Source organism: Spea bombifrons, chromosome 4 (assembly GCF_027358695.1).
Source record: "Spea bombifrons isolate aSpeBom1 chromosome 4, aSpeBom1.2.pri, whole genome shotgun sequence".
NCBI lineage: Eukaryota > Metazoa > Chordata > Amphibia > Anura > Pelobatidae > Spea > Spea bombifrons.
In genome coordinates this window covers 60,560,784-60,587,882 of record NC_071090.1, presented here as the reverse complement: position 1 = coordinate 60,587,882, position 27,099 = coordinate 60,560,784, and the positions used below count along the sequence as shown (strand labels likewise).

Sequence of the window (27,099 nt, the reverse complement as noted above, 5' to 3'; positions counted from 1 at the left end):
CAGTGATTGGCGGCCAAATATCTGCATGAAGCGTGCCCAAATACCCCTGATAGGATAGTCTGGGTTGTCTGCTTTACAGCAATATATACTTTTGTGGGTAATTTTGGTCTATTTGTTCAAAATTAGAGTTGCAGTCCCATCATACCTAATGTAAAAATTAAACGGCTTTGTAAAAACTAATGTACATTTATACATGTACTTCATACAGAAACATACATTTTTATTGTTCTTTATGAAGAAAAAAATATCCTATACAGACAAAAAGTCTAATTTTGATATAGTCTTGAAGAGTTACAAGATAATGTATATAACATTTCCAAAACAAAATAAATAAATTCAAAGCTAGCCTTTTTTGTAGGACTATGGACAAACAAAGTCTGTCATTCAAAATGTAAAATGTTTTCCTTAAGAAAAATGCATTCTATGTATTCCTTAAAAACAACAACCGACATATTAAATATTTGCTACCTTTTCAATATACATCTTAACCTTTATTTTTCAGAATAAGGAATGATAAAAAATGACAATGAGTTTTTACAATATAACAAAATATGTTGAATTAAATATACTTAAGATGTGTCTCCTTGAAACCAACTTTTATATTTTTACACATTGTATCCTTTCCACTACTGCAAAACATGTAATAAAAACTATTGAGAACCCTGCAGTTTCTGGATATGGTAAATGCATGACTCTAAGGTATATACATTTCTAGGTGATGAAAATAAAATAAATATATCCTTAGAATCTTGTTTCATTCCCAATCTGAAAAAAAATAATAAACATATGGTCAAATGCACATAATAGCATTATACAGTAGAAAAGATAAATATTTTTTAAAGTCACAAAAAGTGAATGCTACTATTTTACACACAGGCAAACAATATCCCATTTATGAGAGTGCTGACCTAGGCCTGACCCAGAGCAGCTTACACCAGACTTACCTTGCCGCAGAGGATCATTTTGCTCTGGTATATGATGTCATATTTCAGCACAACCAGGCAAAAATAAATCTATAAGTCACTTGTGGCGGAGTCCTACTCAGCATCCGCTCATACCAATTTAAGTGAGACAAGCTACTGTAACAAGTACTAAAGGGTTGGGAGTGGCTATCAATTGAAAGGAACAGAATCAAGTTGAAACACTTAGTTGTATATCCTTCAGCAAGCATAGCTTATAGATTTCACGTACTCCTGCATTGTAGCATAAAGATTCATATTTATTTCAATCCATAAAAACGATGCATATTAGACCCCATGTAATAATCAACACCATATACCTCCAGTTCAGCATACACTGATCAATTTTAGTGCCCAAAGTTCTAACCTTCCCTTAGTAGTGTATACTTAAAACATGTGATATATCATGCTACTATTCAATATTATGTACTTTATTTGAATATACAATTACTAGCTCAATTCTGCATAAGCACAGATATATGTGAGATAAACTATAAGGGACTATACATCAATTTAAGTTAATATACAATATACACAACAATCATACAAGTATATATATACAGGACCATACATACTAATTAATTAATTTCAGAGTTTTGTGGACCAATTAAGTTCTCTGTTTATTTTTAAATGTACCTAATACATTGAGTTCCAACATCCAGTGTGTTTACTATGTCTATCACCCCCTCATGACTGCACAGGTATTGCTTCCAACCCCCATGAGACAGCATGAGCATGAGACAGAGCTATGTCCTGCCTCATGAAAATGAACATCCATGGCATTCAACTTCTCTTTATCAGTCCTCTCACGAGAGAGACTTTAGAGGAAAAACAAAAGGACAACTCGGAATTAGAATGGGATATGGGGGAATTGGTACTGAAAGAGAAATATACATCTAGTTTGCAGCAAGTCTGTAATGGATTTAAACTAAGAAGAGAGAAGAAATTCTCTACAATTACAATTGGACTATAAAAATCATATGGTATATAATTGCCAATATGCACCCAGATGGAAAACATATTTCCAGTCTTAATATACTTCCTCATCAGATGAATCTGAATGGACATTATAGCAAAAAAGGACTAAACCTTTTCTACCTACAGAGATTCCATTTTCCCATTAGATGAACATAGGTAGCATAGGTAGCAACCAATAAACACACTTCAGTTCTATAAAGTTTTTCCCCCTATCATGTTAGTCCTGCAGTTACCATCTTTGAGAATTAGTTTTTTTTGTTTATGCATGCATTATATCACCCGAAAGGATAATTTAATATGTATGGTCCTGTATATATAATATGTATGGTCCTGTATATATAATGTCTATGTATGATTGCTGTGTATGTTGTCTATTAACTTAAATTGACGTGTAGTCTCTTACAGTGTATCTCATCAGGTCTCATCAGGTGTGACAGGTAGTTCACCAGTCAGTGTATGTTGAAGTGGAGCTATGTGGTGTTATAAATGCATCCTACCTGCTATGTATCCTTTTTATAGATTGAAAACAAATAGTAATCTTAGTATTACAATGGAGGAGTACACGGAATCTATGAGCTATAGTTCTTAAAGGATATACAAGTGTGCTTCGATTGTCATTTTAGTGTTACCATTATTGTGGAAACAATTATTATTATTATTATTCAGAAAGGACTTGTTCCTGTTGATACAATTTATACCCACTCCCAACCGTTTACTACTTGTTACAGAAGATAGTCTTGCACTATCCCCGCACAGTCTTAGCAGGCTCTTTTAGGACAGAAATCTGACATATAACTCCAACAATGCAGATGTGGGCAAGAATAGTTCCTCTGAGATTTTACATGACATTAAAGCCAGTCTTTTATTCAGATGTGGTGTTTTTTACGTAAATTCATCTGAAATGCAGCCACTTGGGTACATGAAAACTCCGGGCTTCCTCCATACATGGACTGTAGGTTTGTGACAAAAACAGAGTTTGTGACACAAGTATTTCATTAGGTAAGTCAGATTTGACTGGAGCAAAGCTGTCTTCCCTAATTCTATTTCTTTCCCTAACCATATAAGCCAGGTACTCAATTATGTATGGGATGGACACAAACATGGTGATGTAATATTTTTAAGGCAAAAAATGTAAGCAAAAGGCATACATGAGCACCAACTAAGGGTGGTTTCTGCTATCAGCATTTGCTTCAGATAGCATTTTAGAGTTCATGGTATCTTTATTTATCTCACTATATAACTGTGTTACTTGAAGTCCGAAACCTACAGAAACAGAGTCTTAAAAATCCTGTGTGTGAGGGATAATAAATCTCAAGCTTGACCAAGGGATATTGTAATTATTCTATTGTACATGTCTTGCATATTTTCTATATTGGGTTTTGAAATAATTGAGGTAGAGATTGTGTGTTTATTTCTAAAGTATGATTGCATTGCTGAAAATAGAAAATAAATACCACTCACTGAATGATTGTTCCTGTAGATAGTTCCATTAGTGGTTGGACTTGACAACAGAATACTGTCTGTTTCCTTTAAAAATAAGTAACAGAATAAACATACATGGGCAAGAAGAACAATTTAATGTGAAATAGCAGGTTTTTGATATATTCAGCTTTTAAACATTTAGGTATTAATACACGGGATGACAAATTTTAAAATGTACCTAGCTTCATGATGTAGACTAGATGATTGTTGGCAATGTAAGGATGATCAGTGACATATCCTGGACTAGGCCAACTAGGCCCCTCGGTACAAAAATTGGTCCGGTTACAAGGAAGATATTTGATCTCCCTAACTGACCTATTTATACACAGCACAGTCTCCATGGACTTCATTAAGGCGCAGTGCACCTGATTTCTGAAGGCCCACAGGATTCCTGTCAGGATTCGGGTGATGGAGCCATGGAGCAGGGCTCAGCACAAGAGACAAGGTTCGTAGTCCGATAAGCAAACAGAGGTCAGTAGCTGGTAATTCACTGTGGGGGCCAGAGGCAGAGGCGCAGTCCAGTAAGCTATTGGGTCCAGTAAGCAAGCTGGGCCCAATAGCTGGTAACTTACAATAGGGGGCAGAGGCAGATAGCATAGTCCAGAAAAGAAGCCAGGGTTAATATAGTAAGAAGAAAATACAAGCACTGACCTGAGGCGTAGCTAACTGGTGATGCTACCCCAGGTCGGGCTGCCCCAAAGGTGAATACACCACTGAAGATGATTAACTGGGTAACTGGGATAATGGCTGGGTGTGTAGGTGAACACGCCTCTCCTTGAACAATGGACATGAAATGTAAGGTGGATATACAAAGTCACTCATATTTTAAGCCCTCAACACTTATTAACTATTCTTTTGCAGCCATACCTAGAAACTCTCTGACCCTTAACCTTTGTCTTCGACTGTGTGTTTCCAGTAGGAAAAGGTATGGGGTCGAGTGCTTTAGAGGCAATAAAGGGTGTAATTGAGCTTCTGTTTGGTATGCCTGATGGCCACTCAGTTTTTTGTTGGACATGTTGGACATCTTGTCCTAAAAAAATTACCTACAACCTACATCCTTGCACCATAGTAGTGGTTCAAGAAGTTCATTTTTATTCTTTTACATTTTTGTAGTCAGGTCTGCTTTAGTAAGTATCAAATATATTTGCGGAGGGTAGTATTGGTTGGTTACCTTCATTTGGCCTCTCTGTGTTATGTTTTTCAAACCATTTTTTTCAAGAACATGCAGAACAGCATCATGGACAGTGATGAAAAACATAGATGTTTTTATGTCATCATCAAAAAATTTACTCCTTTTCAATTTCTCTAAAACACCACCTATAGAAGAAAAGTCACAATTAACAAAGGTATCACAATGTCAGTGTATAATTAAGAAAAAAAATAAATTCAAATTAATCATGTATAATATTCTTCTTCTTCTGATTATTGTGTTTCCTGTATGCGGCATGGTTTTAGAGGACCATTAGAGGATAACTCTGGTAATTGCTGCTGGCATACTAATGAACAACATCTATGGAATTTAAGGAAGTGGAATTGTTAGATCAAGCATCTGATCCCATCTGATAATTGACAAAGGCTGCCCCTAAACCCTTGATCACCCCCCCCACCGAGGTCCTTGCAGTATCTGTGATCTTCTCTCAGTCCTGCCTGTAGTACTATCTCTTGTGACTAGCACCGCTTCTCTTCTCACATCTGATGGCTCATCTAAGCAGGAACACTGTATTATAATGTCATATTTCAGTGCTTTTCAGAGGGAGGGTGGAAAGCGGAAAGAAGAATTAACAGGGTTTGTCACCAGACATAGTGCTACAAGTGGAGCTGATCGTTAGGGAGGATGGGAAGCAGACAGTTGGAGAAGTGGTAGAGGGTTCCACAAATATTTAGTGCTAGATTAAAATAAGCAATATTTTTAGAAATTACTTTAAAATATATTTTTTTAATCTTTGTATAACAAACTCCTGTTTACATTAGGATCAGGGGGACATTCTTCACAAAACCAACAGGAGGATTTTTTTAAAAAAACGTAATTACTTTTTATAATTCTGTTTTTTTCACCCTTAGACAGTCACAGCACAATTCAGCCTTGGAATCATATTTACTTACAAACACATTTTTACTTACAAACATACCGTATTTACAAATACACATCCATACTCACACACACACATCTATGCTCACACTCAATTGCACATCCATGCTTATACATCCCCCCGCCCTCGCTTACTTCTCACCTTCCCCTCTCTCCAGCAGCTTCCTGTCCTGATCGCTGCAACCCCTGTAGTTATGGCACTGACTCTTACCTTTCCTTTTCCAACTAGAGAGCAACATGTAACTTCAAAAGGAGCTTCCTACTGGTAGATCCTTCTACATGACAGGAAGCTGAGTCTGTCATCACTGATGCCCATAATGGAATATGTATTTTTGTTACAAATACCCATGATACAGGAGAGGGGCACCATGCACAACAAATACATACAGAAAATGTGTCTCCCAACAATCATATATGATCAACATTCCATGATTTTCAAGCTGCACACCATAAAAATCAAAACAATATATAACGCAAATTATAATTAACACTGTTTATTCATTCCAACAGCCAAACATTAGATGGCAATATAGTTCATAGTATACATACCAATAGGCAACGCAAAAAAGAAAAGCAAAACGACAGATACTGCTCGAGATCACCTTTAACATTTCAGTAGCCTCTGCAAACTTCCTATACCTTGAGAAAGGTAGAAAGGTGGTACCCAAACATCATGTGTCTCTTTCTCAACCAAGTTATTAATCCCCTTCACACAATTGTACCTGGATTGCAAGGGTGGTTAATATTGTCTAATTGGTAGCACACAGGTGTGCCTCTAAAATAATGCAAACAAACTTGTACAAAGTGTAGTAAATTAGTAATCCACCAGGGTGCATCCACATACAACTCTGACAAGGACTTGCATTTTAGACCCAAAGTTGTAAGAAAAAGTTTAATGCACACGGCATTATTTTGTACACGTGTTTGACACACATCTTTATAATATCTTTATATATTTTAGATAACTTACCATCAGCATTAGCAATGTATATATCTACTCCAATCTTTATGAATTCCTTCAAAATCTGTAAAAATATTATTATGCATCATTATCGTCAGTTTGTACATTTAATCAATATTTTGCTGGTACATGTACAGTATACAGTATATCTATCTATATAAATATATATATATATATATATATATATATATATATATATACACATACTGTATATTTTTTCTGGACTTTCATATTCAAACTAAATTTTACTGCTAGGTCGAGGATCGAAATGTAAGGTTCCGCATTTCAATTAAAGTATGTATATTTTACACCTTCCTTGAGCCATCTGTATTTCTTTCAAGATGGTGTTGTCCTAAGGGTTAGGAAAAATTTTGGAGACATTTGTGCAATAATATACACATAAAATGGAAGCCCTTTGTCAGTTATTCACTATGAGATATTTTATGTGGTATGAACTATTTTTGAAGATTATCCTGCAAATTCCTAATGCAGGTTATTATTCATTTAACTTTGTCCTACTAAGTGAACATTGATGATTTGTTTGATCTATATTTACAAGTACCAATAGTACTTACTCCTTTTAGGGCTTTCATTCCAGACATATCAATAAATGACACTGCTCCAAAATCAATAATCAAACTATGTATGTCAACTTTGGGAACACTGAGGATATCTGGTAGATCATCATTCCAGTTGATGTCAATAGGCAAATCAGCTGTGTTTGTAGGCTGATCTAATTCTTCCAACCTGTTGTTGTCTAATTCTTCATCATCAGACTCTTTGTAGTCATATGACGTGCAGATCAATCCTTTCTGGAGAGTGATAATTTAGAACACATTCTGAATATAACTGATAAAGCATCAAAGGAAAATCACTCTTACTGCTTTTTACTGAATTATTATTTTATACTAGGTGAAGTCAACTTAATAGCTAAATAGGTGTTTTGGAATCACAACTTACATCATGCTCTTCAGTTACCCTAAATGAAGATGATCATGTATATGGCTAGCTGAGCATTAAGTTGCAGATCAAAAACTGGAGAACAACGTGTTGGCTTACTACCTTGCCCCCTGCATATTGTTCATTGCATTCTTGTATTGGTTACTTACTGATGTCACATGTAGCTCTCCTTTTTTCAACAGCTTCTTAATTTTCCTCAAAGCCTTATTGCGCTTACGAAGCACCCACAGTGGATTAAAGCCAGCCTTAAATAGAATACTAAATGATAATAACTTTTACATGCGACAAATTCAAGTGGACTTAACATTCCGCCAATGATCACTTAAAAAGAAGAAATGGAAGAATATCCATGATGACTTGATTTCATTGAATATCCATTCCCACTTTTTAGTCAACCAATATACAGGGTTTAGAACCCAATAAACAAGTGTGTACAGCAGCAACATAGTATATAGTATTTAATAAGTCTAAATTTATGAATCTATTCAACTTGAAAAATTAAAGGCACACAATTGATGCGGTTTATTAAACACAACACTCTATTGCCCAAAAGTTTAGATTGTGATTTAAAAAACCCATCAGATTCACATTATTTATTGTTAGTCTGATCAGAAATGATTAGTTATTTAAATTTAGCTGGCCTCCAAATTGTTCATTGTGAGGAACTGGAAAAAGAGTGGGTTACTACAATATGGAGAGATTTGTTCATGGATCCATCTCCAATGTAGAACGGAAGAAAGGCTCTTTATAAGCAGAGTGCTTCACAGAAAATATTAAAGAATTTGGGCACCCTGGATTGACCTTATGTTGAATTTTTGAATTGAGAAATTTAATTTTTAGTGAGAGCTTGACCTTCCTTGGGATTCCCTCTTTATGTTGACCAAAAGTTCAGATCTTGGTTTAAATAGACCATCAGTGCCTATTCATATATCGGCTGTTTTATGGTAGTAATGTTTACATGGTGTATTGGCGTAGTCTGTATCTAACTATATGTGTTTTAATGTTTTAATGTGTGATATTTATATGTATTGTTGCTATATAAGCATGCCTTTCATGTGTTTTTTATATCTGTACATTTTTCATACCTTAATAAAAAAATACAATTTCACCAATAATATCTTTGAAGATCATATACATCAGGTTAGTATATAGTTAAGAAAGATAGATATTATTTTAACTGGACTCAAGCCCAACAACTGGCTTGGCCATGTCTTTAAAATGGGAAGGAGTGGACATTTTTGTCCTAGTTGACAAAGCCTTGCTGTTCTGCTGATGCACCAGTTGGCCCACCCTTCTTTAGGTTAATAGAAATATTACTTACAGCAGCTATAAGTTTTTCTTTGAAGAATTCCGAATTAGCAAAAAATATTGGTGATGGGCATCTGAAAATCTTCAGTCCACTTGGCTCATGCATCTATGTAGAATAAATGCATATAATTAATATAATATTATAAGGTAATGTAGCTCCATGGTATTGTCAGGAAGGAAAGTATACAGTACACTTACATTGTTATAGTCTTTTTTATTTTTATAGATGTCTGTTTTCAAGATGTTGGCTAGCACCACAAATCTGGGACTGTAAAATATCAGTAATACCAGGAAGTCATGTTAAGGTTAATCATTTTATTACGACACAGTGTTTCATGGGATATATAAGAACACAGTCTTCTTTTTATTATTACTTTTACTTTCTCAGACTATTTTTGGACTAAGTCATCAAATAAGTAAAGTGTATAGTTTATACTTTCCATGACAAAGATCATATTTGCAATGGTAGAAGCACTGGAATTACTGACAATGGAATTTCCCTACTCTTGGGGTCTGTAGGTTAAAACACGTAAAACGCATTTTTTTGTCCTATTTTAATTGTACATTTGCAAGTGATTTTGCTAGATCTAGAACTGTACAGAATATCTTGATGACTGGTTCATCTTAAACTTGATGGTATATAATATGTTGACATGAGTTCTCTTAACTGGCAATTAATTTGAACAATGATCTGTTGATCATCTGTTAAACAATGGAATACTTTATTTTCGCCAGCAGATCTGAATACAAAGGTCAAATATGCCTCCTGCCAATAAATATTATCATAAAATGTTTTGCTGAGGAAGGTATCACTAGTCCATAGTGTATGCAACAGTTAAATCAGTGAAAATTATTTGAGTAAATTAGCTTCCTTTAGCATTTGTGCTGGACTTGTATATTGTGTATCGTTAAAATAAGTAAATAAACATTAATATTAATAGATACAGCTATGGGTGAGATCCTGCCACATCAGTTGTGGTGGTTAATTTTTAGGGGTTTTGGGGAACAAATCTGAAAATATGGCCTAAATATTTTCTTGCTGGAAATCATTACAATTATTGTCTTTTATATTATAATTTTAATTGAAGGGCCAGCTTACCCATAAGGCAGTCTAGACCCTCTCATCTGGCAGTTTAATAGCGATGCATCATATCCTTGCATTGTGATTCATCCACTAGACTACGTTCACAAGAGCAGGGCCCACTTATCCATATGTACCAGAATTTACATTAATCAATGTTATTGTCAATTTTTGTGTATTGTTACTTTTCATATCATTGTTAACTTCTACTCTCCCCTATTGTAATAACATTTGCTAGATTGGACACAGTCAACATTTCCTCTGTGTAATTTGTATGTGTTGTCATGGGCTTCCTGTACCTAAGTGTGAGGTAAAAGAATGTGAAATTACTGCCACAGACCTTTACACAAATCCTTCCTGTCCATCATTTGAAGGATGTCATCTCCCAATGCACTACAAGTTATGCGGCTATAAGGGAGGATGCAGTTATGGAAAGGTCAGTGTTGGTGGTGGCGCAGACCTCCAGCCTATGTTGGCAGTTAAATGGCTCAAGGCACATGTACCATGGGCCCCTAAAAGAGGCCTAAGCCCAGGACAGCTACACATGTTAAAAACAGGCATGCATTCACCTCAAAACATCTGCGTATATTCATTGGTTTCATGTTTTCCATACTATAATATATATTACAACCATAGCTTAATAATACAAAGCTCTACTTACAACTGTACTCGGAAAACCACTGTTAGAAGCTCAATTCCTACACCAACTGCAAGCCCAAGATCCAGCCCAAGAATTACTGAAGCTATAAAAGTCAATATCCAAACAAGCTGTAAAGAGATAATAATTTTAATATATTGGTACTTTACAAGTATGCAAAATAACAGATATGTAAAATAGAATACAGTAATCTCTATCTCCCTCCAATCCCTCGCAACACTAACCCCACAATCTAGCAACATATTCTGAAACACACAATCACATTATCATCATACTACATATGTAGTGACACCAAAAAGTGCATGCTGACACGCTAACACTATACACTAAAACCCACATTGACATGCTGACACCAAATACTAACACACACACACTGTAACATCATATGCTGGCACACACTCACACACAAATGCATGCTAACTCCATACATCTACATGCATACACTCTAGCCTCATAAACTGACACATAATCTCGAGCAATGATGTGTGATCTCATTCAAGTCTAAAATTTGTTGAATTTGTGTTTATTATCTAAGAATTGAACCACAACTTAGCTTTTTGGTGATTTTATGTGAGTCGCTTGTACGGACCTTTAACTTCAGACGCTGAAACTAGGCCTCCAGGAGTTAAAGGTCCGTGTGAGCAATAGCGTCACAGGCAACCAATAGAGTCGCAAGCATGGACTTTAAACTCCTTGTGCCATCCTATGGATTCCCGCTCCTGTCTACACTGCGATCCTGTGTAGACAAGGCAGGCTAGAAGTGGAAGGGACCAGGGAGATTAGTTAGGAGATACTGTACTAACGAAGACGAACACAAAGATTCTTCGTGGTGTGCGTCTTTGTCTTTGTGTACGTTTTGCCGCCGCCATGTTTGTTTCCTTGGTATTCGGGCTGAACAAAGAAAACGCACCCTTCGTGTTCGTTTTCATGTTCGCCCTAATATGAATGCACAAGTTTAGTATTACCCAATTTTAAATGTAATTTATAAGAAAAGTTATTATACTTACACAATCATATTTATCTCTCTGGAACAAAACTGGAATTTCATTAAACTTCATCAGCATTCCCTTTAAATTTATTATAATGATGCCTGCTAGAACTGACTAAAATAAAGAACAATGTTAAATATATACTTGCAACCATTTAGAAACAACAAATTTGTCTTTCTTGTAGGATGTTTACTTTGAACCCCTAGACTACAATAAATATGCCCCTATACTAAAATTATGAAGCATCATTCATTGACTTTTCCTATCTGAATAACAAGATTGTTGTAAGCCATTAAGAGTTGTGGGAGCATATTGGCAGATTGGCTGCTGTCTCTTTTAACACTACTATACCCTTTTAGTTTAATGCTGAAAAGTTAGATGTTTGGAATTTTATTGCACAGGTCTCTTATTCTACCATCATATTGAGTTAAATATTTCCACTAACAATGTTCAATTGTCCACACAGAGTATAAACTCAATTGAGTAGATCCCCTCTCATCTGCTACTCCAGTTCCCTAAACTACTTGTACAATATGTTGTAACACAATGCTGCGCAATGTACTCTACCTATGTTGTTCAGACATTAAGTTTAAGTGCTTAATTTATCATATTATTACAGAAAAATAGATTTCTATACATAGTTACTAAAAGTAAGAAAACATACCTTTGGTAGAGGTTCAAGTAGGTATCCAATAGCCAAAGTCACTATCAAAACAAGTATGGCTGATATAATCCCTGCAACCTGTAGTAACATAATTTAATAGACTATGTATGTTTGCAAGAATTGGATTCCATATTGATATATCTGTTTACATAAAAAAGTAACACCAATGTTTTCAATAATAGGTTACATTTGCTCACAAGGAAAAGGGCAACAGCATCAAAATTAATCCAATAAATTACCTTGGTAGTTTCCATGTCTACAACATGAACATATCCTACTGCTAAGTGCTGTTAGCATCAAAAAGCACATTGGTGTGTACTTCATTTGGCTCATGTTTTACAGGAGCAGAATAATTACTTATGCAAAGGTACCTGTGTTTTTCCTCCTGTACTTTCTTGTACTGAGGACCTTGATAAAGAAGTGCTGGCTGCAAATCCTCTGAATGAGCCACAAAGTATGTTACTAAGCCCAAATGCTATCAATTCCTGCAGATGACAACATTTACAACATTTCAGAAACATACTCATTTTACCCCACATACACATATAACATTTTATATGATTAAAAATTAAAATAAAGTCACAGATGCTAATACCAGTAATAGGTGGTCTTAAATGGCTTATATGAACACACACACACACACATATATATATATATATATATATATATATATATATATTTGCAATGACACAACAAAGAACACAGATAATCAGCTGTGCTTAAGCATGCAATTACTTACCTGATTGCCATTAACATTATAATTATGCTTGATTGAATACACTTTAGCGACAGAAAAGGCCACAGCAAATCCAACAATAGCAATGGAGAAAGAATTGGCAATAGTGGCTTTGAAAACCGATATACTTGGTGCCATGGGAGCTTGATATCTGTACAAATAAACAACAGTTAGCCAGTATTAATAATTATTTAATTATTCCTAAATTACTGGTACATTATTTTTAAGAGGTTCATATGGTTGAAGAAACAAATACTAAATACATACCCTTTTTGAATAGGACCAACAATATTTACTTTGTATTTGTCTTGGAAATTAAATGCATATGACACTCCAGCTGCAATTATAGTCTGCAAAAATGTAAAAAAAAAAACAAAAAAAACCCCATGATAAGTGTTTTGTGTTATTTGAATACATAGACTACTTCAGAGGATAGAATTTTTGTGCAACTGTGATTTTTTTTCGATTAAGTAGCACTGCTGGTTCTTGTATAATACTTTTATTTATTATTATTTTGATGGTAGCTTTTTAATATGACACAGATAGCACTGAAAATAATTTACACACATTGGGCTGGAGATAAATATATAACAAGCAGATGTGAGCATAGGATTAGTGGCACACACTCGCTGTATCATCCTAGATTAACACATATACACACCTACAGACACAATCTGACACCACAACCCACCATACAGTAACACACACCCACATTCATTCTAGCACCGTACATTAACACACACACACTCATTCTAGCACCATACATTGACTCACGCTCACTCTAACAAAATATAATAAAAGACGCACACTCCATCAACTACCTTATGCAGATCTTATCTTGAGAGTAGCTTGCACACAGTGTTAGCCAGAGTACTACAGCTGCAAGATCATACACATTCTATGACCCTGCTAAATCCCTCATTCATAGGGGAGCCTTTATGTGATGCACCTGCCACACTAGCCTTGGCATGTCCCTGGTCACAAGTGACTAAATAACAACCTTAGATTTCTATGGAAAACAATAGATTAGAAAAATCATTCAAATAAATCTGACCCATTATCTTGTTTTTTAAATCTCATTTTTTCATTGTAGTGTAACAAAGATTGCTATTCAGTTGCTTAATAATAAAATAAATGTGATTATTTTGGCCCAAAGAAGATGGAGTAATCAGTTGAAGATTATATTGTTTTTTGTGCTGGTATAAAAAACAAGTAGAGTTGCATAAGCTTTCAGGACCTCGTGGGCTTTTCTTCTGATGGAGATATTTTAAAGAAAAGTCCTCTTAGGTCTTGTATAACTTTGTTTTTGGTGGTCAAACAAAATGTTGTTTACTTTTGACTTGCGACCTTTTAATTTCACAACTGAATCCAGTCAATTTTGAATTGTGTCTGTTTTGCTATAAACATTACCTTCTGTACTTAAGATAGTTACATATTTCTGAAATACAGAACAAATATAAAGAGGTGACATTTAAACCAAAAATATATATTGGTTTACAATGAACATTTACTACTGCCTGCTTGATATTGCTTTCTGTTATGTCCATTAAAAGTGCTCTTCCACTTAGACACTCATAGGGGTCAATTCACAAAAAAGTGCAATGATCAGTAAAATTAAGGATTATCTGACCAGACTCGACTGAGCTTGCATGCCCTTGCATGCTAACACTGTGGGGTCAGATAAATCCAGTGCCCCCAGCACATGTCACCTCTTGGTAACTAATACATTCGCTAGCACAAGCACACTCACCATAACATAAAAACACATATACACACTTAGTACAACACACTTACACATACACACATTTACACAAGCTCACACGAACACTTAAGCAGTGGGGCATTAGGTAATAAACCCATTTATGCTCTCACCCCAACCCCCAACATCAAAGGGATATGGGGTAAAATACACTAAAAGATACACCAACCTCTTGTCCTGCCCTAAGGCATGGAAGTAGCAATGCATTCTACATAAACTGAGTTTCATTATCATTGATGTATAGCTTATACTATGTATACAAAGTCCATAACTAAATAGTTAATTAATATTAATGTGCTCTATGTATTATGATAAAAATGTTAAGGCAATAGCTTGCTTACCATTATGATTTCAATAGGTATTGGTACAGGAAGCTTTGACTTGAAACGGTCATTTATTTCTTTGAAAATATATACAAAAACCATCACAATAAGAGCTATTATAAGATCAGCGACATTTGTTTTTGTTATCTGTGAAAAGAGGCTCTCCAGTGACTAAAAAAAAGAATATTTTTAACAACAAATAAATATTTATTTAAATCAGGATCAAATTCTAGTAATCAGAAAACAGTAATCATATTAATGATTGTTAGACATGGTAGCGGCAAAACGTACACAAAGACGACGACACACAACACAAAGAATCTTCGTGTTCATCTTCGTTAATATCTCCAACTAATCTCCTTGGTCCCTTTCCCCTCTAGCCTACCTTATCTACACAGCATTGCAGGGGTTAATGGGAGCAGAAATTGGTAGGATTTAAAGGTCGGTGCAAGCGACTCTATTGGTTGCCGGGAGGGAGCTCCTCTGGCATCAACCAGTGAAGGAGCTCCCTGCCGACTACCAATAGATACGGACCTTTACTTCTGGAGCAGGGATTACAATAGTCTCCCCAGGCCTAGTTTCGGCGCCAGGAGTTAAAGGTCTGTACGAACGACTCTACTGGTCGCTCGTACGGAGCTTTAACTCCTGGAGCAGGGAGACCAATGGAGCTCCTTCATTGGTTGATGCCAGTGGAACTCCCTGCCGGCGACCAATAGATTCGCTTGCACGCTCCGCCGTCTTTATTGGTTGCTCATATATACCTTTAACTCCTGGAGCAGGGAGACCAGTGGTCTCCCCAGGCTGAGGTTCACCACGCCAGGATTTTAAAAGTCTGTACGAGTGACTTTATTGGTCGCCAGCAGGCGGCTCCTCTGACATCAACCAATGAAGAGCAGCTGCACTGCATTGGTTGATGGCGGAGGAGGCCCCTGCAAGCGACCAATAGAGTTGCTTGTACGGACCTTTAAAATCCTGGTGCCAAAGCTGCTGCATACAGCGTTAACCCCGTATTAACACGAAGAATGTCAACGAATATTCGCCCGAACTGAACACAGGAAATATTTGTGGAAAACAAAGATTTTCCCCCCCACAAAGACGAACATGAAGATGAACACAAAGAGCTGGCCGGCACCCAAGTCTAATTGTGATGCTATGCATGTGAATTTAACTTAACTAATTAAAACATAAAAACATCCGAATAATGCTGCTTAACAGCTTTAGTTAAAAAAACAAACAAAAACAAAGTAACATATAGCAAAGGCCTGCTATATTCAGATTTATAGATCTATATAGATTTACATGTAAAAATGAAATGTATATTTATAAAAATAAATTTTACTTACATAAAACATAGCTAGTGGTCCACTAAATGAAGGGATCGAAATTCCAAAAACATATTTTAGCTGGGAAACCACAACTTCGATAGCTGCAGCTGTTGTGAAGCCATTAATTAATGGTTCTGACAAATATATAACAATGAAGCCAATTCTCAGAAGCCCTAAAGCCAACTAAAAACAAGATATATTTATTATTTCATTTGGAATTGTCACAAATAAATACAATTTGTAGAACACTATGAAATCTAGGAGTTGTTTTAAGTTATAAATTAAACAGGGGCAAGTCAAAGTACTAACAGTATAGGTTAGAGAAAACGATTATACAGTTAAATATGTCAATTGGTAATTTCATTGTCTCTTTCACAATCCTTCTTGATAAATAATCACAATAATATGAAGAAAAGAATAAAATACCCAGACTAAACTCAAGATACTGACCTGAATAATCCCAACAAGGAAGGTTAAAGACGCTGCTACTACTATTCTCTCTTTATTAAGTAAGTCTTCTGCAGTGGCATTGACAACAGTGGAGTTTCCACTGTCCATACTGTTTTCAGGGACAAGATTAGCCACTACAGAGCCAACCATCAGACTCACAACAGGAAAAGGACCTACAAAAGTATTTGTGAAAGTAGTAACAGGGAGAACATAAACAGAATCTACAAACATAACTGAAATCCATTGCTCCATTTAGACATAATATTGCATTATATGTTAAGCAAAAAAAAAATCTTGACATATTTGTCTTTTTTTTTAATGTTGAACCGTGTAAGAACAACACAGGCACTCTTAAGAGTGTTTGTATAATGGGCAGATTCAGCAAGAATGATGGCCGTATGCTCTAGGGCAGGAAACATATGTGAAACATATTTAATATGGCATGATACTATAAGCCTCATATTTGCATGTGCTACTGTTTTCCTACAATAATAGACAGTACGTAATGGACTTACCCGCAGATATATGTTTGGATGTCCCAAGGAAAAAATACACCACAACCGGAAAAAAAGATGTGTACAGTCCATATCCAGGAGATACATTTGCAAGTAGAGCATATGCTAAACCTAAAAAATATAAGGTAGTTGCATAAGTTTACTGTTCATCCAACACTACCGGTATAGGAAATGCAAGAGTTAAAAAAATGAAAGAATGGTTTCTGACACATGATAGACCATAATAAGGACACAGTCAGAAAATATAGTAAGGAAAAATATCTAGTCCTTTCTCCTCTGAATAGTAGAGATACACACCCTAGTTGTACAGGTCTTAACTTAACTGTGTTGGAACAAAGTGCCGTCCTACAAATGTCAACTCGACTGCACAGTCCATTGCAACTCAACTCCACTATTTGAGTTGAGGTCCATTTAATCACCATTCGGACCACATTCTAGTCAATAGAGAATAGAAAGAAATCTTCAACCACTTGGGGCTATTTTTGCATGGCACTATAGGTATCTGCTCTTCTCACCCATTGGCCATTTTAGAATACGCTGCCATAAGGCACAGAGAGAATTTTGTTTGTTCCATTCTATGGGCTGAAGATGAGGACTCAAGTGTGCTGCATGGACCCTTAAAAGATTAGTGAAAATGTATTTTTCCCCCAAGTTGAACAATGCTCTCTATCCCACAGGGAAGGGATGGGGAGGAAAGAGGCACTTAAACATTCCTACCCATGTACCCAAAGGGCTATTTATTAGACATGTGCAAGTGGGCCAAAAATGATTTGGACTCATTTTTTTGGTTCATTTTTGGCTCATTGGTTTTCATGCGACTAATTATGTTCCCTGTCTATTAGGTTCGGAAAAAATCGGAGGGGGGCATTTGGAAACTAAATCCATTGCTCTGTGCCCACATTCTCATCCACTCTCACTCACTCTTATGTGAGAACGTCACCAGAAGCGCCAACATTTTGGTAGACCAGGTTATGTTTGCGGAGATGTGGATAAATATAGAAGATAGAAAATAAAAGAAAGAGAGAAGACAGAAGATGGAGAACCAGAAGTGGAAGAGGAAGTGGTTGACAGAGAAGGTAGGGAAACAATTAGAAAGTGTGAGAGAGAGTGAGACTGAAAGGGCCTGCACATTTCTGACAAAAATTCTGAGATTTTTCTGTGGGGTTTTGGTCTCTTTTTTATGGTTTCATATGAATTTGCCAAAATTCTGTAGATTTGCAATTTGTACAAATCCGAATGCACAATTCTAGGATCGATACCTTCCCAAGGGTTTCTAACTATTTCTACCTCCTCTATCGTTGATAGAAGGTCCTGGAGATCTGTTTTTTTTTAAATTTATCATTTTATTGTTTGTAGGGACACTCACAAGTCCCTTCCCATTCCTCAGGGGATGGGAGGTGAAACTCACAATTTGCAAACATATCATGAATCATGAAGCTGCTCACTTTTTACTGTATACATCAAATCAACTCTCCTGCAGTCAAGTGTATGTTAGTACAAAAATAGGAATCGGATCAGTGAATTTGCAAGTTTTGTGTAATTTGGGTGAACTTGCTTGTTTATGGGCCCATTTGTATAACATACCTCATGGCACAAACAGAACAGGCAGTTTCTGAATGCTTTTGCAGGCATTTGTTTTCATATCATCTTACCATAAAAGGGGGGGGGGCAGCTCTACTTACAATGGCTTTCCAAAATAATTTTCAAAGGCAAGTTATAACATTGGTAGATAATTTAATAATGATGTTTGTCAGCTCCATGTCTATTTGAGGCTACTCTCACTATCAATTAAGCTGTATATAACATATAAACCAAATTTAGTTATATTGTTCCATCCATAATTAGGTAATATGTAAATATTATTTTTGTTTTACAATACAATCCATCACACGTAAGAATGTAAAAATACTCACCTTGCAGTACAGCTACAAGACCTGTTGTCACTCCAGAAATTAAATCATTAAGAATCCACTCCCTAAAACGATAAGCAGGTAGCCAAGAAGCAATGGGGAAGAACGTTAAAGCTATTTTCTTTGCCTTCTCGGGGGAACACCTATAGAATGAAGCAAGAATAATTGCTGTTTAGCTTTTGTGTAAAAAATAATAACATTTTATAAACACAATAAAAAAATTAGCTACATATGCCATGCCTAGTATAGCTAAATCATGGGTGAAGGAAAATATTTGATAATTCCAAAGGTTAAGCTACTTATATGTAAGAAAAAAACTATTAGAAAAGGTGCAAGTTGGAGCAGCTGTGTATATTAACTTAAGAGGAAGTCTACCGTAAGTAGAAATAAAGTAATGATAATATTTACTGTGTAATATAGACCCATATAGATTAACTTTAAATAAACTATGTTTCTATAAGACTTAAGCCTTTTATTTTTCTATATGGTAGATGTAGGAAAGCGGGCCCTAGTGTCAAACCTTTCATCAGCTCACCCAGCCTCACCCACCAAGCTCCATAAGTACTAGAGCATGTCTGTATAGAGGTGTTTTACCTGGATAGGCTTTGATTCATAATCATTCCTTTTGCAAGCTGACCTTTTAATATATTAGATTTATTTCTATACTAATACCAAAGCCTAGCTCGTTTTATTAAGAAGACCAGGTATTCATTTTTAACACATTTATGTTTACAAGAAAATGTGCCAGTACTTTCTTTCAAATATATATTATTAATGTTTGCAATATACAACAATAATAAAATAAGGGGATAAACAAGACTAAACAGGGGACAGAAGGGAAGGGGTACTATAGTCTCCATCCATCAAACATAAGCATTATACATATTACTGATAATACACTACAGTCATTAAATGTAATAACACAATATGTCTTAGGTATATATGTAAACATACGTATTAAAATAACACAGTTGTTTACCATGAGTACAGAAGAAAAAATAAGGAGTTAAAAGTATCCATAAGATCATCCGTGGGGGAGGGGAGAGGGAGGACGGAGGAATATATATATATATATATGTATATATATATATATATATATATATATATATATATATATATATATGTGTGTGTGTGTGTGTCCAGTTATGGGGGGGGGGGGGTTGCCAGTACTTTCTCAAAGGCTTCTTTCTAAACAAAATTATGCATTTCCATTAAATGCAATTTAAAATATACTTAAACCACTGGTGTTGATTCAATATTCAATAAGTAGTCTTTTGCAGAAAATCAAGATTACACATTAAAATTATAGGCATAACTCCAGCAAACAATATGTAATTGCTTTAATGCACACACACATTTAGAGTTAATCAAAGCCCAGTGTGTGCTGTTACTACATTCAAAGGGTAAACAGTAAGTCATAAAAAATTATTTTTTTATTCCTATAGTGTAAAACTAGGTCAGATATGTAGTGCAAATCATCAGCACTTGAGCAATAAATATTTCACAATACTACTGAATCACATATTCATTTACAGATCTCTGGCCAGACTTCACATAGATTATTGCGTACAGTTCTGGAGACATAATCTCCAGAAATATATAGGCATTCTAGAGATAGTTCAGAGAAGGTCTAATACAATTGTAAATAGTTTGTTGCATAGCAAAATATCAGGAAAGACTAAGGGATTTCAATATGTATCAGTTTGTCAATTCTAATCCTGTCATACCCCTTGAATATATGAATTGTAATAAGAACTGCATAAATCATTGAAGCAATATAAATAAAAGATAATAATAATAATAATAATAATAATAATAATAATAATAATAATAATAATAATAATGTATAGCTTGGAGGAAAGAAGAAAGGAGGAATGTAATAAAGAGATTTAAATACTTAAAAGGATTTAACAAACTACAGGAGAGATGTTGCTCAGAGGAGCAATATTAGAACAAAAGGTCATAATTTAAAACTGGAGGGTCAGAAGTTTTTATGTAATGTAAGGAAGTTTTATTTTATCGAATATAACACTAGACCAAGGACTGATTGAGGTGAAGAACAATGTGCAAACTAGATGAGTCAAGTGGTTCTTATCTGCTGTCAAATGTGTTTACCGTGTAAAATAATTAAACTGCTGGTTCAGTTTGCATGGACGTTAACTATGCTTCTAATATTGAGATGTAGTGAGAAAGGGGGTCAAAGAAAAGGAGAGATAAATAAAAGAGAAAAGGGAAAGGTTGGGAAAATGGAGAGAGAGAGAGTAGGAGCGGTAAAGAGGAAGAGATCTAAAGAGAAAGTAGAGAGGAGTTATCCAGAAAAGGGAGAAACAAGAGAAAGGTGATCAAGAGAAAGGGGGAAGATAAAGAGAACAAAGAGAGAAACGATGAAAGGGAAGATATGAAGAGAAAGGGAGGAAATATAAAAGACAAATAAAGAGAAAGAGGATGCGACATAATGAGAAGGGGGATCAAAGAGAAAAGGGAGAGATATAGAGAAAAAAGTGATAAAGAAAAAGGGGAGAGGTGAAGAGACATGGGAGAGATAGAGAGAAAATAAAAAGATAAAGGGAAAGGTGAGGAGAGATGAAAATACAAAGGTGAGCTGAGATAAAGAGAAATGGAAGACATCACTGTGGGTACAATCGGAGTGCCAAGTAAGTCCTGTGGATGCAATATGGGCAAATCTGGTGGGGGCGATCTAAATGCTGATGCAAGTCCTTATGTATATATTATAGAGTTAAAATGGGATGTCTTAAGAAGATAGACTTGGTTGCATACACTGATCAACCATAACATTATGACCACTGACAGGTGGTGGGATAAATTAGGCAGCAAGTAAACATTCCTCCAAAAGGCTAGGTTTTCGTCTTGGAGTAGAGGCTCTTTTCTCGCATGACAGTCTTTCACACCATGGTGATTTAGGACTCTCTTAATGGTTGATGTAGATATTTGGTGCCTGATGCCTCAAAACCCTTCACCATCTTCTTTGTTATTTTCTTTGGTTTCAGTTGAACCTCTCGGACCAAAGTATGTTCAGCCCTGGGAGTTAATTTGTGCCTCCATGATATAGTGTCTGCATGGCCCTATGCTTTTTATATTTGCATACAATTGTTTAAACAGTTGATCATGGTACCTGCAGTTGTTTTGAAATTACTCCTAGGGAGGAACCACACTTGTCAAAGTTCACAATCTTTTTTTTAAGGTTGCTTGGATTTTTACATTGTATTAAGGACAACAAGGTCTTGTCTCTACAGGGAGGTCCTAAAATATAGCCATGGGTACCATGTCATTCAAAATGATGACAATTGGCCAATTATTACATCAACTTCCTAATGGTGGGTGTAAATACTTTGGTACCTGATGCCTCAAACCTCCTTTACCAGACAAAAGTACGTTTAGCCCTGGGAATTGATTTGTGCCTCCTTCCTTAAGGAACCAGGCTTGTGCAAAATAATACATGAAGAGTATAGCTTTGGCGAAATACCCTGTATAGTAAGTTTTTTCCAAATTACATTTATTTATGGTCATTTTTCATTTGCAGTTATGTGAGGTATTTACTAAACATACGAGTTTATGATATATTACGAGCAGGGCCGGCCCGACAATGGAGCCGAGTGGGGCAACCGCTCCAGGCGGCACTTTTGAAGGGGCGGCACTTCGCCACCCCAAGCCCTTTTTTTTTTAATTATTTTTTAAACCGAAAGAGAGAGAAAGGGGCGCCGAGTGGTCAGTACCTGCTCGGCGACCCTCTCTCTCTCCTCTGCGGCGAGTCTCCCTGTTCGGTCTCGGTGCCGGCTTGTAATGCTGAGTGCCGGAAGATTTCCAGCGCTCAGCATTACGAGCCGGCACCGAGACCGAACAGGGAGACTCGCCGCAGGACTGCTGAAAGGTAAGTACAAGGTGGGGAGGGAGGAAGGGTAGATAATGGGGGAGGGTGGCAGGGACGGAGGGAGAGGAAGGGTAGATAGGAGGGGGGGGCGGCATTTTAAAATTCGCCCCAGGCGGCATTTTGCCTTGGGCCGGCCCTGATTACGAGTAATTTTCTCAAGATGCTCCAGATGTGTACAAATATATTTTTTTACTGTTTTTTTACTGTTTTTACTGTTTTGTGTAGTCTTGTCATTAAATTGTATTAGTTATATATAACTAAGTACTGAGTTACAAAAAAAGCCTCACTTTTTATTCCAGTGTTTTTCTGTCAATAAAGGCACAACAAATAATAATTTTAATTTCATCCACAAGGTATCCCATGGTGGTAGATCTTTACACCAAGTACAACAAAGCTGTCAAGTCCCTATGTGATATCAGTTAAATTGAACTAAATGGGATTGGCTCTAAAGCGACATTAATTTAAATATACTCAGATAACTGTAAATATTTGATGCATATCATTGGTATATATATGTATCAGTGATATATTCTCGATTGGCAACCAGCCCTAACCTTTGTTACACATGGACTAGGTCTTTGCATAGAACACCATTAACATTTTGGAAAAGTCTAGATAGCCCATATCTGCATTTCTGCATTAGTGTTTAAATAGTTTTACAGGCATAAAATCAATGATAGATAAAATGTATGTAATTACACTATTACACAAAAACATTCCTTTGAATTATAGTTATAGTATAAATAAGTTACACCCTTAACAACCAATGAAGTGCCAGGCATATCACGGAAAAACAGTCAGTTAAGGACCAATGACTTGCCTGGCGTTAAATAAACTTCACTGTCGATGTTAAGACATTCAGCAACGCCAAAATCTGAAGAAGGGGCCCTGTGTGGCCCCTCCACGAGGCATCAACATCTACATATACAATATGTCAGCTGATCTTGATTTAATAGAGATTTTGCCTCTCGCAACATGTCAAGGCCCAGACCCTGAGAACTCTGAGCTTCCACTGCAGGTTGAATACAAGTACTGCATTCAACCAAGCAAGTCAACAGAGCCCAGCAGAAAAATAAATAAATAAATAAGTAAAAAAATGTGGTAAGGGAAACCATCCAGTTCCAACAAAAATAGAGAAAAGAAAACTTTTACATTTATGAGCAACTGCTAAAATTAGTGCTGTACTTCACAAAAATCCTGGCACAGAAAGAGTTAACATACTAGCAAAAAACGATAAAAACATTGAGTATTTCTAAACTCAGGACAAATAGTACAAATAATAGTACAAATAGTACAAACAATAGTTTTCAAATACATTTTTCAAATGAAAGTGAGGAAAAGAGGATTTTATAGGAAATCAGATGGTGATGAAAAAATGGTATCTTAAGAAAGCCCTTATGTCCAGGAAAAAAAAATATAACGTGTGGGTACACTAAACGAGAGAGAAGAAACTAACAGCGCTACGGAATTTGATGGCGCTATATAAAACAATAAATAATAATAATAACAGATAAACACGAGCACCGCATGAATGATACAAATGGTACAGAAAAAAACAGCCCAGTCCTTAAGGAGTTAAGCAGCTTTAATTTTCTACTCACCCACATATCCGCTTTAGGTGATCCAATGCAGTTGTATGACGCCTCTCCACTATTTCATGGTCAGCACCAAAGGAATCTTCTGAATATATGGGTCGTGCCACCAAATACTTATTCTCCACTGGTTCAGCCATGGCATCAATATAGGCCTATTAGAAGAGGGACACTTTATTTAACTTGCCTCTTTTGAAATTATATGAAACCCATTTTCTCCACTTTGATCAATTACTTAAGTAAAATAAAAAACTCCAATGTTTGGATTTTTTCGGTAAACACGCAATGGTGAAAGGTCCGTAAAGTTATCTATATGTGTGTAAGTGCATTTAAAGAACATAATGTATTACTTTATCATATTCTTGTCAATTTCTTCATCATTTCTTTGAAACTGATTAGAATAACTACTGTTCAATGTCCGATTGCAACATCACAAAATCACTGAGCTTCTTATCTAAATCTGCAAGTAAACTTTAGTATCAATAAGGTAGCGTAGCAAGGTACATATAACGGAGTGGAACCTGTTAAAGGCTCCTCTACTTTTCTAAATGTAACACTTTAAAAACAAAAATGTACTTGATTATTTTTTAATTTTCTTTTATTCATAATGTTGCCAGGTATACCTAGTTATGAAAAAAATGACACTGATTCCTAATTGCCATAGAAACCTTTTTGTAATTAAAAGTTTCAATAAAACAATACAATTACATCTCATATGCTAAGGTTTAATTGCTTACTTCCCTAGGGAGTGTGCTTAATATTTAGTCTAAGGCGAACACTTTTATCTCATTAGTGTTAAAAAAACACACTAGTATTGTTAAATGCCGAAACCTTCCTGAGTAACAATTCTTTAGCTTCCGTTAATTTTGCTTCATTAATATTTTTTAGGGAATTCTTCTCATATGGCACATACGTGGGTACTATTAGTTGCCCTAGAATCTGAGAAGCTTCTTTATAATTTTTTTTTAAATAAATGGCAGATCTGCTAGTTTTTTTTAGCTAATTTAATGCATTGTCTATGTGGAAGAGCTTCTTTAAGCAACCCCCATCTGCTAATGAAAAAACACACTGCAGTACACTCACATTATAAAATTATGTAGCATGTCTTCAGTCCAACTTAACTACTGTTTAACTATAAGTGCTACAGAAATTCTATCACTGGAGTTTGGCTATTGTTGTTCTATATAACAGATCATTTTATAGATAAATAAGATGAGAAATGTAATGGGGGTCAATACTAATAAAATACAATATATATATATATATATATATATATATATATATATATATATTTTAAATTATTATTATTGTTTCTTTTATTCCACTAATAGCATTGTGTTTCTGGTTAATTTATACATTTTTCCTAGAGTGAAAATAAATCCCAGATGTAATTATCAAATCTTACCTTTTATCACATCCCAAGCATAGATATCCTGTGATAGTTTCTAAACCAGGTACCACAAAGCAATGTGTTTTCTTGAACTAATTGGAATTTTGTATGTTCCCATTGAAGTTGTGTTGTGCATAAGTAATGATTAACCCGCATTAACTATTTAATATACAATAAGATGTTGCATGCTCTGAACTTTGAAACTACAATCAATACAAGTGATTTGATAAGAGTGTGACGTTATATTTTAACTGTGTCTCATAAAATAACTCTTCTTGTGATGTATAAAACACATTATCAATACTATCCTGGTAGAGGAATTTATTTCAGGATGTGGTCGCTTAATTGACAAACATTCATAGCATTGATATTCATTAAATATATAATCCCCTAGAGACCAAATCATTAGACATTGCCTAAACAATATGCATTTAACTTCTACATCTTTAGTCCTGTACCAATTTACAGTGAAAATGCATATTTTTGTTCTGTATTGCCTTTTAATATAACAGGTATATTTTCGATCATGTAGTAATTTCTACACTGATGTAAGTTATTGTTTGTTGTGCCTTTATATTCAGTATTATCCATCACTAGCTCCAAGGGCAGGGAAGTCCAGTTCTGTTTAGTTATGAATAGGCACTTCCATTTGGGCCATTGATCTTTGCATTAGGTGAAAATGTTTCCTCTGGTAAGAAGAAACATCTCGAATTCTTATGATACAGAACCTTTTTAGATGGAAGGTATCTTAGTATCCATAGAGCAAGATTGCAACGTTAAACCTTTCTCTGCAAAGATAATTATTTTACTATTGTACATCTAAGAACAATAATTCAAACCCTTCTGGTCAGATAGTATGGAGAAATTGTCCATAAGTAATTGGTTACCAAAATACCATTTTACCGTATTTGCTTGATTATAAGATGGCCCTGATTATAAGACAACCTCCGCTACAGCCCGGTACTTCCGCCTGGGCTTCTCTGGTGGAGCACTGGAAGGTCATGTCACTTCCTAGGGGAAGTGTTGGGCAGCAGCGGGGGATGTCAGAGAGAAGGATCCAGGTCCCCTCTATTCAGGTCTG

The 27,099-nt window shown here is 35.6% G+C and overlaps 1 protein-coding gene across 1 annotated transcript; it reads right to left on the bottom strand.

The window, feature by feature from the left end:
• Nucleotides 1-194: 194 nt before the first annotated feature.
• On the bottom strand, nt 195-26,053 carry LOC128490306 (chloride anion exchanger-like). Its single transcript, XM_053462137.1, has 21 exons — nt 26,034-26,053; nt 24,638-24,783; nt 19,151-19,290; nt 17,238-17,348; nt 16,723-16,895; nt 16,291-16,455; nt 14,966-15,118; nt 13,133-13,215; nt 12,869-13,016; nt 12,501-12,614; nt 12,130-12,207; nt 11,484-11,579; nt 10,480-10,586; nt 8,936-9,005; nt 8,751-8,843; nt 7,579-7,674; nt 7,045-7,281; nt 6,479-6,533; nt 4,591-4,736; nt 3,399-3,464; nt 195-765 (listed from the first exon to the last, which is right to left on the bottom strand). The coding sequence occupies exons 2-21, from the start codon at nt 24,766-24,768 to the stop codon at nt 742-744; spliced, it is 2,286 nt and encodes a 761-aa protein (XP_053318112.1). The 5' UTR covers nt 24,769-24,783; nt 26,034-26,053; the 3' UTR covers nt 195-741.
• Nucleotides 26,054-27,099: the final 1,046 nt, after the last annotated feature.

Coding starts and splice junctions, on each gene's coding strand:
- LOC128490306 (XM_053462137.1), bottom strand. CDS start 24,768: ATGGCTGAACCAGTGGAGAATAAGTATTTGGTGGCACGACCCATATAT. Junction 16,896..17,237: donor ATCCAAACATATATCTGCGG/GTAAGTCCATTA, acceptor ATACTTTTGTAG/GTCCTTTTCCTGTTGTGAGT. Junction 15,119..16,290: donor GACCACTAGCTATGTTTTAT/GTAAGTAAAATT, acceptor TCTTTTTTTTAG/TCACTGGAGAGCCTCTTTTC.